The following is a 17,614-nucleotide window of genomic DNA, read 5'->3' as shown; positions in this document are numbered from 1 at the left end:
GGGCTGTGAGGAGGTCCTGGAAGGGGACAGAGTTTGGGAAGGAGGGGGCAGGGCGGGGGTGCTCCCTGCCCCTCTGTGGGAGAGGAAGCCGGGATTCATTCTGGCTGGGATCCCAGGCCTGGCAGAGGAGCTGAGTCACGGTAGAGGGCAGAGTGGAGAGCGGGCGGGAGACCCTGAGCTTGCTCGGTCGGAGAAGGAAGGGCTTGGGGTAACCTTTTATCGAGGAGCACAATGGGTGCTCTTGCTCGGTAGCAGCAAGAGGGACGAGGGCAGGACTAGCATGGGGGACAAATGGAGGGGACAGAACACACGTGTCCCTTTAGGGCTGGATCGGAGGAGCTAGAGACCCTCATAACAAGGGGCCCGTCTTCTGGGCATTGGAAGGATGGGGATTTCCAAGGCCCCCCCCTTCTCCTGAAGCTCTAAGCTGACACCTCTGCCCTGAGAGAAAGTCCCACCTTCCTAGGCTGGAGCTGGAATGCAGTGGGACCAGAACTCCTAGGTCCTCCCACTTCCTTTACTGATCTTGGGGTGTGGCTCCCACCCCCTCTTGCTGTCACGGGGTTAATAAGCATAAGCCACCAGATGGAGAGTTAACGCATCCTAAAGAAGGGACTTCTGAGTCCCTTCTTGTGGGGATCCCCTAAATGCCCCTCCCTTTGGCTGGTGGCCTCCCTCCCTCTCCCCCCAGGACATTCGACCTCTTCCTAGGCTATCCCCCCCATGCCCCTACTTCTTTTGGTCTGTCGCCAGGCCTCAGCCCTGCATTGCCATGACAATGCGGGCGTGACTTCTGGAGAGATAGGCCAAGAAGAAGGAAAGTGGAGTTGGCAGGGACCTTGAGAGAGCAGTGGGTCAGGAAGCCGGCTGCCTGTTGTGCAGCACCCCAAGGCCCAGCCTCTGGCTGCGGGCCCCTCCTGCCTCAGTACAATGCCACGTGGATACACCCAGCAGCTGTGACTCAGGCCTGGCCCCCTGCCAGCCCCAGTGCCTCTGCTGGAGTTGCGTCTGAACATGTCCACAGGCCTCCTGGCCCTCTTCTCTGCCTCCAGCCCCCGCCCCCCGGCCTGGAGCACCACCTGGCTTTGTCCGCGGAGGGGACAGCCGGAGCCCCGCAGCTCTGGACAGGGATCTGAGGGCCTTGAACCCCAGACAGGAGCAGTGGCGTCACACCCAAGAGAGGCATGTGGCAGCAGGGCTGTGCCCGTGCCCGTGTGGGGAGGTGGGGCTGGGGTCCACCCTGAGGGGCCCACCTGTGCTCTCCAGCTGTAAGCACTCAGAAGGCTCCAGGGAGCACCCGTCCCACCTCAGTTCTCCTCTGGAAGGTCTCTTTACCTGCGAACGCTGGGACCTTGAGGCCCACATGTCCCGTCTTCCCACATCCTGCCCAAACCAGAAAGTGGTGGCCAACCCACAGCCCAGCCAGGCAACCAAGTAGTGGGTCCTTTTCGGGGTGGGGAACGTCCAAGCCCATGGCTTCGCACGCGGCTGTGGGAGCGTGTGCATCTGGACGGCATCACCCTGGGGAGGCCGAGGGGGATGCGCCTCCCAGGCTTTGCTTTCTGGGTGCCTGAGCCCCCCCTGCGCCCCCCCGTGCCCCCCCAGCCCCCCCCCCGGGCTGCACCACTGCCATTTTCGGTGCTCTGTCCCTGTCTGCTGTGAGTGTCCTCAGGTGACCCTGTGGGCAAGCCTTCCCTGGTCCAGGGCTTGGTTTCCCCAGCTGTGACCGTTCAGGGGTTGGCCCAGGAGGAGGCCGGGCCAGGAGCCTGGGGCCTGTGAACTGCTCGCCCAAAGGCATTCCAGGCACAGACAGGAAAAGCCCCAGACGTAAGTGGACAGTGTAAACCAGCAGGTAAAAACAGCAGAGCACGTGGTGGGGGAGGGGGCAGAGCGCCAGGGCAGGGCTGAGGCCTTGCAACCATGGGGGTGGACTTGGATGGCCAGAGGGAGGGAAGGACAGATTGCAGCCGGAACAAAGGGACGGCTGGCCAGGGGAGACGCCCCTCACTGGCAGGAAGTCAGCTTGGGCCGGGGTCTGAGTCCTGGGAGGAAAGGGAAGAGCTCCCCGCTGCCTACACACCCACCCTGCCCTGCCCTGCCCTGCCACAGGGGGCGCCCTTCCCTGCGGGGCTCAGAGATCCTGCTCTCTCCTCCCCTCCCTCCTGTCCTGGGGTCGCCCAGCCATGGGGAACTCGGTGTGCCGGTGAGGCTGAGGGGCCGGAGGGGGCGGGAGGGGGCGGGAGGGAGCCCCGGCGGGGCTGGGCCAGCTCCTCGGAGCCCCCGTGGCCATCTTCCCCTCCCCCTTATTTGGAGGGTGGCCTGAGCTCTGTCCCCCCCGTGTCTTCCTCAGCCCGCGGAGGAGGAAATGAGGGCCTCCCCCTTGCGGCCTAGCAGGTTGCCCCTAGCAACGGGTCCCAAACAGGCCTGGGCGGCCTGGCTTCCGTATCTGGCGTGGGAGCTGGGCTGAGGAGGGTGACTCAGTGGGCGGGCCAGCACCCGGCCCCGTTGCTGCCCCCGAGGCCTGGCCCACCCGCCACCTCCGCTCTGCAGACCCACAGCCTCCAGCCGTGCCCCGCACCCGCCTGTCCCTCCAGAGATGGGCTGTGGCAGCTGTGGGGGGAGGCAGAAATGGATGCCCAGCCCTGCTGGCCTCACGGGGCCCTGGGGAGCATCCTGCGCTCGGGGGACCTGGACGTACGGACTGGCGCAGGACGTGGGCAGAGTCAGGGTCTCCCCTGTGAGTGCTGGAGGATTTCCCGACCCCTGCCTGGGTATTGTCTGCCTGAGGATGAGTCACCTGCAGCCCCGGCCTCGCCCTCATGGGCGCCCGGCCGCCCCGCCCACCGCTCCCCACCAGCCCCAGTGGCCCTGGCCCCTGAGGGGCTGACCACCTGGCCAGGGTCAGCTTGGGGTCCCTGCTGGGTCTGGAGACCCCAGGTGGGGGCCTCGGCCTAGGCCGGCAAGCCAGGGGAGCAGGCAGGCGAGGCGCGGGGCTCCGCACCACCCCCAGCCGTCTCTCGGGGTGGGTGTGTGGCTCCCTGGCCACAGCTCCTGAGCTGTGGGTGACAGTGGCTTCTTCCGCACGGCTGGGAGCTCCCCAGCCTGACCGAGAGAACCGCCAGGGCCCCCCTCCCCTCCCCGTGTGCTGGCGGTTTCCTGCTGCGGCTGCCCGGAGGGAAACATCGCCCCCTCCTTGCTTTGGAGGCCGCGCTCAGGGCCGGGCTGAGGCCAACCAGCCGTGCTGGCCACTCTGCTGCCGTTTGCCACCGGCCCCTGGACGCGACCCTCTGTGCCTCCTGTCCTCGGTGACGGGGAGGGCGCCGGGCCGCACCATCCGCCCGCGGGCGCGCTCGCTGCCTTCGCGTCTGGTTCCTGTTGTTACCAACACCACCGTCTGGGCGAGCAGTGGGTGCGAGGAGCTGGCGGAGGGCAGGCGCGGCTCCTCTGCTCTCAGCCCTGCGCCCTGGCGGGAAGGCCGGTTCCCCGCACGCGCACTCGGGAGCCCAGGCGGAGGGGGGCAGCGCGGGGAGGGGGGCCCTGGCAGCAGGACTGACTGTGACCCCGGCCCCGGGCCACCGCTGCCTGCAGGCCGGCACCCGGCCCTTGACTTCTACCTCTGTGAAAGGGGGGGGCCTGCACTGGCCGCCCCGCGGGCTCCTTTCCGAGCTCCCGGTCCGAGGGCGGCAGCCGCGCAGGCTGCAGGGTGGAGAGGCCTCTGCGGGGCAGGCCCTGCGCCTTGGAGCCCGCCCAGGAGCCGCAGTCCGCTCGGCCGCGCGGCTTCACTTTACCAGCGGTTTCTTCTTCGTTCCTCCCCCTGCAGCTGGCTCAGCTTCGGAAAAGTTCTGAAGTCATGGAAAGTTGGGGCTGTGCTCCCAGCCAGGGGCTGGGCCGGATGGCAGCCAAAACCTGAGCTGGGTTTTGACTTTATTTTTAGCTTTTCTGGCTGAGACGGAGGAGGGGAGACATCCTCTGGGGCTGGAAGGGCCTCTTTTCGCGGGAGACCGCCACCCTTGCGTCAAACGGCTTGTTCTGATGTTCTGAGGCCTGGCCACGGCCGGCCGGACAAGCGAACCTGTGGGGGGGCACCCCCTCCAGGTCTTGGCGTCCCCCCCCCCGCTGTGTGTCACTGTGTCCCCCTCCTGGTGGGGCCCTGCTGGAGACCAGTGACTCCGTTTGATAAGTCCTGAGCTGGTGGCAGGAGAAGCCGCCTGTCTGGGCTGCTCCCTGCAGAGCTTCCTCAAGGCTCCCGCGGCCTCACGGGGAACCGCTGGGTCTCTTGGAGCGGAGGGCTTCTGCGGAGGAAAAAAATGTTGGCAGGGCCACTTTTCTTCCTTCCAGGACAGAAATCCAGAATTCCACCCCCACCCTCCCACCAACGTTTGGTTTTCCTTTCCCCTCCTGTCGTGTGGCTCATGCTCTGGACTGAGGAGTTAGAGGGGTCAGCCGGGCCAGGCCCTGGGCTCCTTCTCCTTCCCTTCATCCCCGGGGCTGCTGCTTTCTCTCACCAGATATTGGTGAAGGGATCATCACATCTGGAAAGTTCTTGGGTTTCCCAGAGGTTTGGACCCCTCTATGTCTCTAGTTCACTATCTGGCAAAAACTGTCAGGGCCCAGAAAGGGAGGGAGGTGGCAGAGGCAAGCCCCGTTTACTTGGTTATTTGGCTAAAGCTTTACCCAGTTGGAGGAGTAGGGAGGCTCCAGGCTGGAGCCCAGGTGGACCTGGAGACCCAGGGGCCACATCTGGAGCCAGATGCTGAGGCTTGCCGAAGGGTAGGGCTTAGTATTCTCTCAAGCTCTGATAAGGCCCAGAGGGAGGGCGGCTGGAACCCTGTGCTGGGCCCCGATCAGGGGACCTAGACTGGGTCTGAGAAAGGGACGGGTGGCTCTCCTCCTCCCTGAGTTCTAACCAGACCGTCCCCGTTGTGTGTAAAAGGGGCTAGGAGAAGTGGCCCATACCTTTGGGGCTCCAGCTGGGGTAGGGAGGCATGGACCCCAGGGCTGGGAGCCTGGCTGTCTGGGCCCCTGCAGGGAGGAAGCCTGGCCCAATGGAGGGTAGGTGGAGTCAGGCAGAGGGTTAAGGCCCTGTGTGGGAAGGGGCAGGAGACAAAGGTGGCCCTGTCTCTTTGGGAAGGAATGGGAGGAGAGAGAGGGAAAAGCATTCATCTCATGGGATTGCGCTGTGCCCTTGGCCCGAGGCACGTTCCTGAGCACTGAGTCATGGGAAGGGTAGAGAAGCAGGAAGGGGGTTTTGGGGACCTTGAGGGGAGTGGGAGTCCAGCCCCAGGGGCAGGCGAGACAAACAAGCCAAGAGCGAGGCTGCCCTCTGCTGGCACTTTGCGGGACAGGCACGCTGGGCCGCGGCCGGGCTGCCTCTGGGAGGGGACTTCTGGCTCCCCTGGGGGGCGCCCTGGTTCTCCCTGGGCACACAGACTCCTCCTAAGCCCACTCTTCCCTTGCTTCCTTAGCAATACCAAGAAGGAGGGCGACTTGATGGCCGCCCAGGCCCGGCTCAAGGACCTGGAAGCTCTGCTCAACTCCAAGGAGGCCGCGCTGAGCACTGCACTCAGCGAGAAGCGCACGCTGGAGGGCGAGCTCCATGACCTGCGGGGCCAGGTGGCCAAGGTGAGGGCATCCTCTGGGCCAGGCGTGACCCTGCCTCCCGCCGGACAAATGCCGGCCACCCTACTCAGCCTTTCAGCCCAGTTGCTGTGTGTCCCGTCCCAGGGACACGGCATCAGGGTCGTACCCCTGCCGGCCCCCGGCCCCCCATGCCCACCTTATTGCAGCCCCCTCTGCTCCCGGACATCCAGCACAGGTGCCCGGCCGGCTCAGTGGGTACGGCGTGCGACTCTTGATCTCGGGGCCGTGAGGGGGAGCCCCGCGTCAGGTGCAGAGCTTACGTTCATAAATAAAATAGCCCACAGCCACTTGCACGTAACTTTGCAAGGAACCGCGTGTGGCCAGTCCCTCCTGGTTTGGCTGTGCGGTCAGAGAGCCTGAGCCGGGAGTGGGGGGCTAATCACGTTCGCGACGCATGTTCTCAATGCTTGGCACGTACGTGGTGGTCTCTACCTTCAAAACCCTTCACCATCCGTCCTGCCTCCCGTCTCGTATCGCAGGCTTGGGACAGAATCCAGGAAAGCTGGCTTGCTCCCACCGTGCTCAGAGCAGGGTCACGACCCGCGTCAGTTGCCGAGCCCCCATCGTGGGTTCTGTCCCCTCCCAGGCCCTGCTGCCGCGGATGGGAGAGGCCGGCGGGCTGACCGGCTGACCACAAAGCCTGGGCTGGGCCGGTCTCCTCCAGGCCCCCCACCTCCAGCTCTGCCCTGCCCCCCAGCAGCCGGGGCTTTTGGAGACCAAAATCTAGGAAAGGTGCTCTGCCTCTCTCACGCCAGAGATCTTTCTGTGGCAGACAAGGGGCACCTCTTCATGGTCCAGCCCCTGCCTTCGGTGCTCCCCCTCCCCCCTCTTGCCACCCCGGCCCTCCCTGCGGGCTCTGGCAGTACTGATCCTCCTGAGGACCCTGCAGGGCACAGTGCGCCTTCATACCCCCGGGCTTTGCATGGGCTCTTCTTCCCCGCCCCGAGGTCACCGCAGTGCCCCCCACCCCCCAGGCACACTTTGGTTTCTTGCCTTGTGTTCCTCTGTACTTTTGGACCTCCTTTAGAGCACTTGCTGTGTTGTGCAGAGAGGGATGCAGCACCCGCCCAGAGCGGTGTCTGTGCGCGACGAGACACTGTGACCTCGGTGCCGGCCGAGGCTCTCCGTCCCCCGCACCGGTCTCTGCACACGTGAAGGGCTGTGCTGGACGCGGACACTCTCAGCTTCCTTGCAGCTCTGATGTTCTGTGGCCCCTCTCCCTGACCTCGGCCCCCTTCCTCTCAGCTCGAGGCAGCCCTGGGTGAGGCCAAGAAGCAGCTTCAGGATGAGATGCTGCGGCGGGTGGATGCCGAGAACAGGCTGCAGACCCTGAAGGAGGAGCTGGACTTCCAGAAGAACATCTACAGCGAGGTGGGGACGGTGCTCCGAGGGCCAGAGGAGCGGGCTGGGACTCAGCTGGGTGCAGGGCGAGGTGGGGACGGTGCTCCGCGGGCCAGAGGAGCGGGCTGGGACTCAGCTGGGTGCAGGCCTTGCCTGCCTGACTGCCTTGTACTAGTGGATGGGGAGTGGGGGGGGTGTCCAGCCCCCAGCCCCCAGGTTAAAGGAGGGTGACGGTGGCTTTGCTCAAGCGTAGGCTTGGGCAGGGGGCTTGGCCCTCTGAGCCTCACGCTCCAAGCACTAGCTGTGATCTTGGCTCTGTGTCCCTCCCAGGAGCTGCGTGAGACTAAGCGCCGGCACGAGACCCGGCTGGTGGAGATCGACAACGGGAAGCAGCGTGAGTTTGAGAGCCGGCTGGCGGACGCCCTGCAGGATCTGCGGGCCCAGCATGAGGACCAGGTGGAGCAGTACAAGAAGGAGCTGGAGAAGACCTACTCTGCCAAGGTGCTTGCCCCCATCCCGTCCCCCGCGCCCCAGCCCCCACCACCTCTGTCCACCCAGGGGAGCGGGGGAGCTCTGGGTGCCCTAACCTGGTGTTCTCCCCTGAAGCTGGACAACGCCAGGCAGTCAGCTGAGAGGAACAGCAACCTGGTGGGGGCTGCGCACGAGGAGCTGCAACAGTCCCGCATCCGCATCGACAGCCTCTCGGCCCAGCTCAGCCAGCTGCAGAAGCAGGTGCTGCCCTCCCCACCCCTCCGGGCCAGGGGCCAAGGGTCAGGAGGGATGTAGGGGAGGGCCCAAGGAGGGGAGGGGATGGATGAGGGACAGAACGTGCCCCCAGGACCACACACTGAGTGGGGAGCCTAGGATTCAGAGTCCAGTGACCTGGTCTGGCCGGCATGACCCTCGCTCCTCAGAGCCTTGGTGTTCCCGTTTGAAAATGGAGGCCCTCCTTACCCTCCGCAAGGCTCGATGTTCTGGCCAGCTGTGCGTTTGTGGCCGGGGGAGCAGGCAGAGCTGTTGGTTAGTTACAGGGGAGGCGGAGAGCCGGGGGAGGGCCGCGGGGCAGGGGGCGTGGCTGGCGCCTCCATCCCGGGCCCTGGGAACTCACCTGGCCCCGGCTCCCTCGCCCAGCTGGCGGCCAAGGAGGCGAAGCTGCGGGACCTGGAGGACTCGCTGGCCCGCGAGCGCGACACCAGCCGCCGGCTGCTGGCCGAGAAGGAGCGGGAGACGGCGGAGATGCGGGCGAGGATGCAGCAGCAGCTGGACGAGTACCAGGAGCTGCTGGACATCAAGCTGGCCCTGGACATGGAGATCCACGCCTACCGCAAGCTCCTGGAGGGCGAGGAGGAGAGGTGGGGCGGGGAGGGGCCGGGTGGGGCTGAGGGGCTGCCCGCGCCGCCCCTGGCCCGCTGCCCGCCTTGACCAGGCCCCTCCGTGTCCCCTCGCCAGGCTGCGCCTGTCCCCCAGCCCCACCTCGCAGCGCAGCCGAGGCCGCACCTCCTCCCACTCCTCCCAGACGCAGGGGACGGGCAGCATCACCAAGAAGCGCAAGCTGGAGTCCGCGGAGAGCCGCAGCAGCAGCAGCTTCTCGCAGCACGCCCGCACTAGCGGCCGCGTGGCCGTGGAGGAGGTGGATGAGGAGGGCAAGTTCGTGCGGCTGCGCAACAAGTCCAGCGAGGTGGGCGCCCGGGCTGGGGCTCGGGCTATGGCCGGGCAGGGAGAGAGCCCAGCAGGAAGGGGTGGCATTGGGACGGAGGGCTGCCCCTCCCAGAGACAGACCCGGGCTGGGTGGCCCTCCACTGGCCGCCAGACCCCAGCGTGCCCGGTGCCGCCTGGGTGTCCACAGAGCTCAGCTGTTCTCCCTGAGGGACCCTGCCCAGGCCCGCGAGCAACGTGGACCTGGGAGCCTGAACGAGCCTCCCCCGCCTTCCCCTTCCCTTCCTTCCTGGCAGGACCAGTCCATGGGCAATTGGCAGATCAAGCGCCAGAATGGAGATGACCCCTTGCTGACCTACCGCTTCCCACCGAAGTTCACCCTGAAGGCTGGGCAGGTGGTGACGGTGAGTGGCAGGGTCCCCAGAGGGGACTCTGGGACGGCCTTGGGCGGGGAGGGGTTGGCCTGAGGGTGGGCACGCTGGACTGAGCACCCTCCTTGAACCCTGCCTCCCCAGATCTGGGCTGCAGGCGCCGGGGCCACCCATAGCCCCCCCACCGACCTGGTGTGGAAGGCACAGAACACTTGGGGCTGTGGGAACAGCCTGCGCACGGCTCTCATCAACTCCACTGGGGAAGTGAGTACGCTGCGGGCTGGCCTCTGGCTGGCCAGGGCTCCCCCAGGGGACCGGGTCACGGCCACTCTGCCCTAACTCCCTCCGGTGCAGCCCTGGGCCCCAGACTCTCCACCCAGTGGTCAGACCCGGAGATGCCCCCCGCCCCCAGCAGCAGGAGGAGGGGAGGGAGACAGCGGGGATCTTTAAGGGCAGCTGTGCGCTCCTGCCCAGGGAGCCTGACGGCGTCCCGCGGGGGAGGGAAAGCTTGTCCACCCCAGCGCCACGGATGGCAGACCGCAGGTGGTCACTGTGAGTGGAGATGCCCCCCGCCCCTGCCCTGGCTCTGGCCCCCTAAACCCTGGGCCTGGTCCCCTGTCCCTGGCAGGAGGTGGCCATGCGCAAGCTGGTGCGCTCAGTGACTGTGGTTGAGGACGACGACGATGAGGATGGAGATGACCTGCTCCATCACCACCATGTGAGTGGCAGCCGCCGCTGAGGCCGAGCCCACACTCGGGCACCCAGCCAGGCCTCCCCTTGCCAAAAATGTTTTCATTAAAGAATGTTTTGGAACTTCACGCGCTGCCCTGGCTTTTCTTCTCTCCTCCCTGTACCTTGAACAGGGAACCCAGGTGTCTGGGTGCCCTCAGCTGGTCAGGACGGGAGTGGGGACTTCTGATGCCGTGGGGCATTCCTGTGGGAGCGGCGGACAGGGTCTGGATTTGTTTCCCGGGAAGGGGACGGGAAGACAGATGTGGGGCGCCCGGCCCTGCCTCTCTCCCCCTCCCCCCACTCCTGTCGCATGCATTTCCTTTCTCTTCCCGCTCCTGTTGCATGCACGGCTCCCATTTCTCCCCTTGTTTCCTGCAAGAATGTTCTCTTCACACCTCCCGGCCCCATTTATTTTGCACGCCTGCTGCCCTACAAGCTTGCTCGCTCTCCTCTCCCTCTTCAGCTTCCAGTGGCTGGGACACAGTCCCGCTACAGCTCCAGTTCCCAGTCCCCAGTCTTCCGGACCCTCTGCCCTCCTCCCAGCCGGGGCCCTCCCTCCGGGCCGCGGGGCACAGAACCCGCCTTCCCGCCTGCTGGCGGCGCGTGCAGGAGCGCGCAGTCCCAGACTCGCCGTGTTGGCCTGAGCCTTGTCTTCCTCCTCAGGGCTCCCACTGCAGCAGCTCGGGGGACCCCGCGGAGTACAACCTGCGCTCGCGCACCGTGCTGTGCGGGACGTGCGGGCAGCCCGCGGACAAGGCTGCGGCCAGCGGCCCGGGAGCCCAGGTGGGCGGATCCATCTCCTCTGGCTCATCGGCCTCCAGCGTTACAGTCACCCGCAGCTACCGCAGTGTGGGGGGCAGTGGGGGTGGCGGCTTCGGGGACAGCCTGGTCACCCGCTCCTACCTCCTGGGCAACTCCAGCCCCCGCACCCAGGTGAGTGGTCCTTTGCCTCCACACCCAGGGTTAGGACGAGGGGGCCCCGTGGGGGGGGAGGCCTTCTCTTCCGCAGCCCGGGGGAGTGGGAGCCTCCTCCCCAGCCCGACATCCTAGACAGTCGGCTCCTGCATCCTGCCCCTCCTGTCTGAGCCCCAGACTGGAGGGCAGGGGCAGGGCTGGGGGTGCAGGGAGGGCCACGGGCCCGCGCTGCCGCTCACACCTCTCCCTCCCTCCTCTCTCTCTCAGAGCCCCCAGAACTGCAGCATCATGTAACCCGGGACCTGGCGGGCCGGCTGAGGCTGGAGGCCTCCCACTTCCTCCTCCCCTCACGCCCACCCCCACCCTGCACCTCGCGGGAGGGGGCTTGAAGCCAAAGAAAATACCCCTTTGGTTTTTTTTCTTCTATTTTTTTTTTTTCTAAGAGAAGTTATTTTCTACAGTGGTTTTATACTGAAGGAAAAACACAAGCAAAAAAAAAAAAAAACAAAAACCTTCTATGTCAATCTCCCCTTGCTTTCCCCTGCCTCCAGGAAACTCCAAATCTGCCTTAAAACCAAAGAGGGCTTCTTCCAGAAGCCAAGGGAAAGGGATGCTTTTTCGGAGCCTAGTTTCTGCTTCTCTGCCCTGCCTGCAGCCCCCGCCCCGGGGACCCATGAACATGGTGCGGGAGAGGCAGGTGTGGAGTCTTCTCTGCCAGCCTCCGAGGGAGGAGGGTTGAGCCAGGCCCCTGGCCGCCCCCATCCGTCCCCTACACCTGGCTGAGGCTCCGCTGCCTGCCCCGCCCCCAGCCCCACCCCTGCCCCGGCCCCGGGGTGACTCGCACTGCCCACTACCAGCCACACTTGCTTTTTCTGTATTTTATTTAGACAAGAGATGGAAATGAGGTGGGAGAAGGGGGAAGAAAGGTTCTCTGAGCCTGCCTCACCTGGAAGCTCGAAGTGTGGGCTCCGTCCAGGTAGTCGAGGTCAAGGTCAAGTGGATGCAGGGGAGGAGGGAGAGGGAGGGTACTAGAAAGGGTGGGAGCTGGCTGTGGCCCCATCCCAGAGGAGGAAGGTGAGAAGGGGGAGAGGGTGTGCGTCGGTGGTTTGGCAAACACTAAAGAGCCCCTTGCCTCCCCATTTCCCATCAGCACCCCTTCTCTCCTCCCCCAATCAATACACTAGTTGTTTCTATCCCTGGCTTCTGTGGTGTCTGTCTTTGTCGATGGGCGTCACCGAGTGTCCTGAGGGGCAGACACACACGCAGACCTCACGTGGTCCCCCACATCCTCACGCTCACTGCTGCCCAGCCTCACCCCTGCTCTGGGGGAGCCGAGCTGAGGCCCCGGAGCACTTCAGGCACACAGAGGACCCTCTGGTGGCTGGCAGGGAGAGGCTTCGGGGTAAGCCGTGCCCTCCCCCTGCAGGACTCTGTCCTCACGGACGTCCCTCAGAGAGCCAGAGCCTGAAGGATGGCCTGGCCTTCCTGCCTCCCTTCAGCCAGCATGTACCTGACAGCCTTCTGTCCGCGGGGGCCCTGAGCATAGATAGGGATAGGGACCGGGTCTGGGGGTCCTGGGACAAGGACGAGCAGGGAGGAGGGTGTGGGAGCCGGACAGGGCAGCAGGACTGACTTTGCAAGCAAGCAGTTGATGTCCGTTTGTGCTCAGCTCAGGACAGCATGGGCACCAGGGAGACTCCACTCCAGTGGAAGCCGAACACGGGGCTGCTGTGGACAAAGGGGTGGGTCATCTACGTTTCCGCTACTGCACGATGACACGATGACCACCATCAACATTGTGGGGGGAGGCCTCCAAGCATTTTGTATAGTTTCCGATTTTCCCAAATATATACGTACATTTACAGCGTTCTGCGGCTTCTTACAAATAACGCTTCCCAGAGCAGACGTCTTTGCAGGCATCTCTGGGCATTTCCGTGAAATAAATTTCAAGACAGGACTAGCTGAGCCTCTGGGAGGGAATGAGGAGCCTGGAGGGGGGGGGGGGCCCAAACAGGGACCGTGAGCTCTGGTAAGCAACCTTTCTCTGGCCCGTCATAGATTCCAAAGCATCTCCGCCCCATTTCAGTGGACCCTCATGGTCTTGAGAGGTACTGTCCCCTTTGCCCCTGGGAACGGGGGCTCTGAGTTAGCTGCCACGGCCACGCGGCGGGTAGGTGGCCAGGATCCCAGGGCTCTGGCCGCAGCCCCTTCTCCTGTGACATCACGCTCCCCTCTGAACAAAAAGCAGCGACGCTCAAGTGTAAGTGTTCCCTGGGGAAGGGGGTCCAGCTGCAGTGAACAGTCTGGGATGATGGGGACACCGACTGGAAAAAGCAGCGTGAAGAGGGGACAAGCCCTCCCGAGTCCCGCTGGAAACCCTGGTTCCCTGTGGGCTGCGGCCAGGTGCCCCTGGGAGAGAGATGCTGAGAGGGAGGGCTGTGCGCTTAAGGAAGCGGCCCCTGCCTGGGGTGGGAACCCCCTCCCCTCCCGGCCGAGGCGCCAGGGGCCCGTCCTGTGCACTTCCCGGGACGGGCACCTGAGGGCGCCAGAGCGCCGCCCGGGCGGGGCCCTCGGGGGGCCAAGGCGGCTGCGCGGAAACCCTCGCGGCAGGTGCCTCCGCTCGCGCTTACGTGTCAGCTCGAGCAGCGCAGCCCCCCCCACCCGGCGGGCCAAAGAGATTATTTAAAAAAAAAAAAAAATGTTCTGGGCGCCTGGGTGGCTCAGTTGGTTAAGCGGCTGCCTTCGGCTCAGGTCGTGATCCTGGAGTCTCAAGATCGAGTCCCGCTTCGGGCTCCCTGCTCATCAGGGAGTCTGCTTCTCCCCCTGACCCTCCCCCCTCCTGGGTGCTCTCTCTCTCTCTCTCATTCTCTCCCTTTCAAATAAATAAATAAAATCTTTAAAAAAATGTTTTGTGTCAGATTGTAACCCTCTGTTAAAACTGAAAACGCAGGTAAATAGAAAGGAGGGAAAAAAGTCATCCCCTTTCAAACACCCAGAGGCAACCACTGATGGATTTCTTTCTAGATGTTTTTCCCTGAACACATAATTTACATAGTTAGGATCTCACTGTGGTTTAAATTTTGATTCTGCTTTTCACAGTTAACATGCACGAGCACTTTCCAATGTTACTTCAAAGTTTATAAACATTATCTTTAAATAACACTGATTCTTTTCCTAGCGGTTCATTTAAGTGATACTTGGAGATACCCCGGAGAGGGTAGGAAAGGAAGAAAGCCACCTTCTTCATCTACGTTTCCGCTACTGCACGATGACACGATGACCACCATCAACATTGTGGGGGGAGGCCTTCAAGCGTTTTGTATAGTTTCCGATTTTCCCAAATATATACGTACATTTGCAATGTTCTGCGGCTTCTTACAAATAACGCTTCCCAGGGCAGACGTCTTTGCAGGCATCTCTGGGCATTTCCGTGAAATAAATTTCAAGACAGGACTAGCTGAGTCACAGGTGTGTATATTATCAAGGCTGTTGAAAACATTGCCAAAGCATCCTCCAGAGAAACTAGACTCTTCCCATTCTCACCTGCAGCCAAGCTCACTGTTCCCCAAGCTCCTCCCCACACCAACATTTCTGTCGGTTTTAATCTTTGCCAACTCGATAGGAAAACAATTATACTTCATTGTTGTTTCAAATTGCATTTTGAAAAGAGGTTGAAATTGTTTTTTCATTCACGTGTAATGGCTATTTGCATTTCTTCTGGAGTGAATAATGTTTCTATCTTTTGCTCATGTTTTTATTGGGAAGATTATCATTTTCATATTGGTTCTTAAGATTAGGGGAGAAAGCTCTCTCCCTCAACTTTAGCTATTAAGCTGTATGTTTTGCAAATATTTTATAAAGGATGTTTATTATATAAAAATACTTTAAAAATGGCTAAGTATATATATAAAACACCGCATTTCACCAATTGTCTCTGGATATTTAGATTTGTTCTCACTTTTGTGATTATAAATAATGGTGCAGAGAATGCCTTTTCTTTGATTATTTCAGGTAATTTCTTATGATGGAGTTTTGGTGCTGACTAGTCTGACTTTATTTATTTTTTTAAAGATGTATTTATTTATTTGAGAGAGAGAGCAGGAGCAGGGGGAGGGGCAGAGGGACAAGCAGACTCCCGGCTGAGTGCGGAGATCCCAGGGGCTGGATCCCAATACCCTGAGATCAGGACTTGACCAGAAGTCAGATGCTTAACAAACTGAGCCACCCAGGTGCCCCACTAGTCTGACTTTAAATTTGTGACCACACATCCCTGGCATTACCACCCCCATCACCACCCCCCCTCCTCTTGTCCCTAGCCCCACCTCCCCTTTCTCCAAAGGACTATGTCACACCTTCTCCTGTCTCTTCAAATTCTCCTCCTCATGCTCAGCTGCTGACCTGTTTCCTTCTTCATTCCAAAGAGACTGCTCTTGCTGAGGTCCCCTGCCCTGCACATGGCTGACCCACTGGTCTCTACTCAGTCCTCACCGCCCTTGTCCTTGCTTGTCACAGACGATGATGCTCTGGTCCCTGTCAGTCCCCACTGCTGGGTCTTCCTCTTCTCTCCCCATCTGACAGACCGAATGCCCGGGCCCAGCTCCTCTCTGTCTACACGGGGGCCAAGACAGGCTTCCTCCAGGCTCACAGCCTTAAACACCATCCACACATTGCTGATTCCCAAGTGGACACCTTCAGCTCGTTCCTTTGCCCTGAACCCCAGACCCGATGCTTCTCCAGGTTAGCATGTCTGTACTGACGGCCCCGATCTGCTCTGCCCGTCGTCCTCCCCACGTCAGCTGGTGACCAGCCTTCACTCCGGCTGCTCAGGCCGAAGCCTGGAGTTCATCCTTAACTCCTCTCGTCTTCTCGAACACCACATTCAGTCCCCCAGAAGATTCAGATCTTTACAATAGATCTGGAAGCCAGTCTGCTCTCCCAGCATTGTCGCCCCCGCCTCCTGGGTGGATTATGGCTCCAGAGCCTTCCTAAAACAGTCCGTGTAAGAGCCAAATGGAATGCACGAATGACGTGTGGAGCGCGGCGTGACTACCCGGGCACCTCATCCCTCACCCCCAGGCCCCCTCTGTGCAAGCCCGTGGCTGCCGCCCGGTTCCCAGAACCCACCAAGTGCTTGCCCGCCTTCGGTGGCCCCCCTCCTGCCTGGACCACTTTTCCTATCAAATATTTCCTTCACTTTCTCCAGGTCCCTGTTCAAATGTCATCATCCGGGAAAGCTTTCCCTGACAAAGTTTTCTAAAACAGCGTCCTCCTCCTCCTCCTGAGCCTTAACACTTCCCAGCCAGCCTCCCCAGGTTATTTTTCCCCAGGACACTTAGCACCACTGGACATGCTCATTTGCGTGTTTGTTCATTTTCTGTCTCCGTCCTGGGATATGCGCGCCCAGGGACAGGTGTTTCGGTCTGTCTTATTCGTGCTACATGCCCAACACCCAGTGCAGTGCCTGGGCGCACGGGAGGTACTTCGTCAGCGTCTGCAAGCGCAGGAAGGGAACCACTCAGTGTGAGCAACTGTGCAGAGACCTGTTGTTCTTCTGCCCACTTACAGCGAAGCACCCCAGAGCCAATGAGAAGAGAGGTTCGGCCAAAGTCATCCAGCTTGCTGGTGGTGGAGCCCAGGGCTCCTGGCTCCCAGAAAATGCTGTGGCAACTCAGAATACTGTGGGACGACCCAGGAGGACTTTCCGGAGGAAGGGGTTCTTTTGGGGCGGCCAGGGAAGGACAAGAAGAATTCCATCAATGGGGCTCCTGGCCGGCTCACTCAGTGGAGCATGCAACTTGATCACAGGGTTGTGTGTTCAAGCCCCATGTTGGGTGTAGAGAGTATTTAAAATTAAAAAAAAAGGGGCGCCTGGGTGGCTCAGTCGGTTAAGCGACTGCCTTCAGCTCAGGTCATGATCCCAGGGTCCTGGGATCGAGCCCCACATCGGGCTCCCTGCTCCGCGGGAAGCCTGCTTCTCCCTTTCCCTCTGCCCCTCCACCCACTTGTGCTCTCTCGCTCTCAAATAAATAAATAAAATCTTAAAAAAAGAGAGAGATTCTATCAGGTAGAAATGAGAGGAAGTCCAATTGCAGGAAGGAGGTTGAGTATATACTGAAACTCTAGGAAAGGCGGGGTCCGGGTGGACTGGGGTAGAGCCTTCCCACACCCACAGAACTCCAGCAGGGCGGGGGGGGGGGGGGGCTTTGCGCTGTGGGCACTGCGGAGCCAGGGGGTTTGAGCCCAAGAGATGAGAGCCCATGCTTCCTGCCGGCTCGCTGTCTGCTATGAGTCTTCGTGCCTTTGTCCTCTCCTTACCCGCCTGTTTCCCTTGGCTGCCCAGGCCCCTCTGTGGCCACAGGCAACCGGCTCAGTCGTTCGCCTTTTCTGCGCCCCCGCCCTCACAGGCTAGCCGGCTAGCACGGGGAGGGGATGCGCCCGACCCTGCCTCCTTGCAGCCCCGGCCCCAGCACCACAGTGCCCTTACCCGAGGGCCAGAGGAGCACAGCTTGGAGAGGGATCTGGAGGGGAAGGGGCCTCCTGCCCCCAGCCCCCCGAGGGACCCGGAGGTGCTGGCCTCCCCGCCCCCTCTGGGGCCAGGCCGCAAGCCCTCACAATCCTTGGGCTGGTTCTCTGTGCTTAGTGCCAGTCAGTGCCAGCTGGCTGCTCTGGCTGCAGACTGGGGTGGCGCGAATGTGGGGGAGGGGGAGGAAGTGGGCAGGGGCCCAAGGGGGATGGGGGCCAGGATCGGAGGAGAGGGCAGTCAGAAGCCGGGTGCCCAACATGGGGGTCCCATGGGATGAGGGAAAGGCTAGACTGAGTCTGAGGGCTTCCGGAGCAGCAGAGGGGGTGTCAGGCCCCCAGTCTGGCCCTCCTGCCCCTGGCAAGTCTAATCCCCTCCCCATCACCCACTTTCCTCCACAGCCACCCTCTGAAGCTGTCCCTGGCTAATTCGTCTTGGT

General features: G+C 62.0%; 1 protein-coding gene across 1 annotated transcript in view; it reads left to right on the top strand.

The window, feature by feature from the left end:
- Positions 1 to 11,849, top strand: part of LMNA (lamin A/C) — a 39,233-nt gene extending 27,384 nt beyond the window's left edge. Inside the window, exons 4-14 of the mRNA XM_032398364.1 lie at positions 5,466 to 5,622; positions 6,886 to 7,011; positions 7,312 to 7,482; positions 7,588 to 7,713; positions 8,113 to 8,333; positions 8,431 to 8,659; positions 8,934 to 9,041; positions 9,153 to 9,272; positions 9,637 to 9,726; positions 10,404 to 10,673; positions 10,923 to 11,849. Coding sequence (XP_032254255.1) covers positions 5,466 to 5,622; positions 6,886 to 7,011; positions 7,312 to 7,482; positions 7,588 to 7,713; positions 8,113 to 8,333; positions 8,431 to 8,659; positions 8,934 to 9,041; positions 9,153 to 9,272; positions 9,637 to 9,726; positions 10,404 to 10,673; positions 10,923 to 10,949 — 1,645 coding nt within the window. The 3' untranslated portion in view covers positions 10,950 to 11,849. The remainder of the gene's footprint in view (positions 1 to 5,465; positions 5,623 to 6,885; positions 7,012 to 7,311; positions 7,483 to 7,587; positions 7,714 to 8,112; positions 8,334 to 8,430; positions 8,660 to 8,933; positions 9,042 to 9,152; positions 9,273 to 9,636; positions 9,727 to 10,403; positions 10,674 to 10,922) is intronic.
- Positions 11,850 to 17,614: the final 5,765 nt, after the last annotated feature.

This window comes from Phoca vitulina, unplaced genomic scaffold (genome assembly GCF_004348235.1).
Source record: "Phoca vitulina isolate PV1807 unplaced genomic scaffold, GSC_HSeal_1.0 scaffold115, whole genome shotgun sequence".
Classification (NCBI taxonomy): Eukaryota; Metazoa; Chordata; class Mammalia; order Carnivora; family Phocidae; genus Phoca; species Phoca vitulina.
This window is presented reverse-complemented; position numbering and strand designations above follow the sequence as displayed.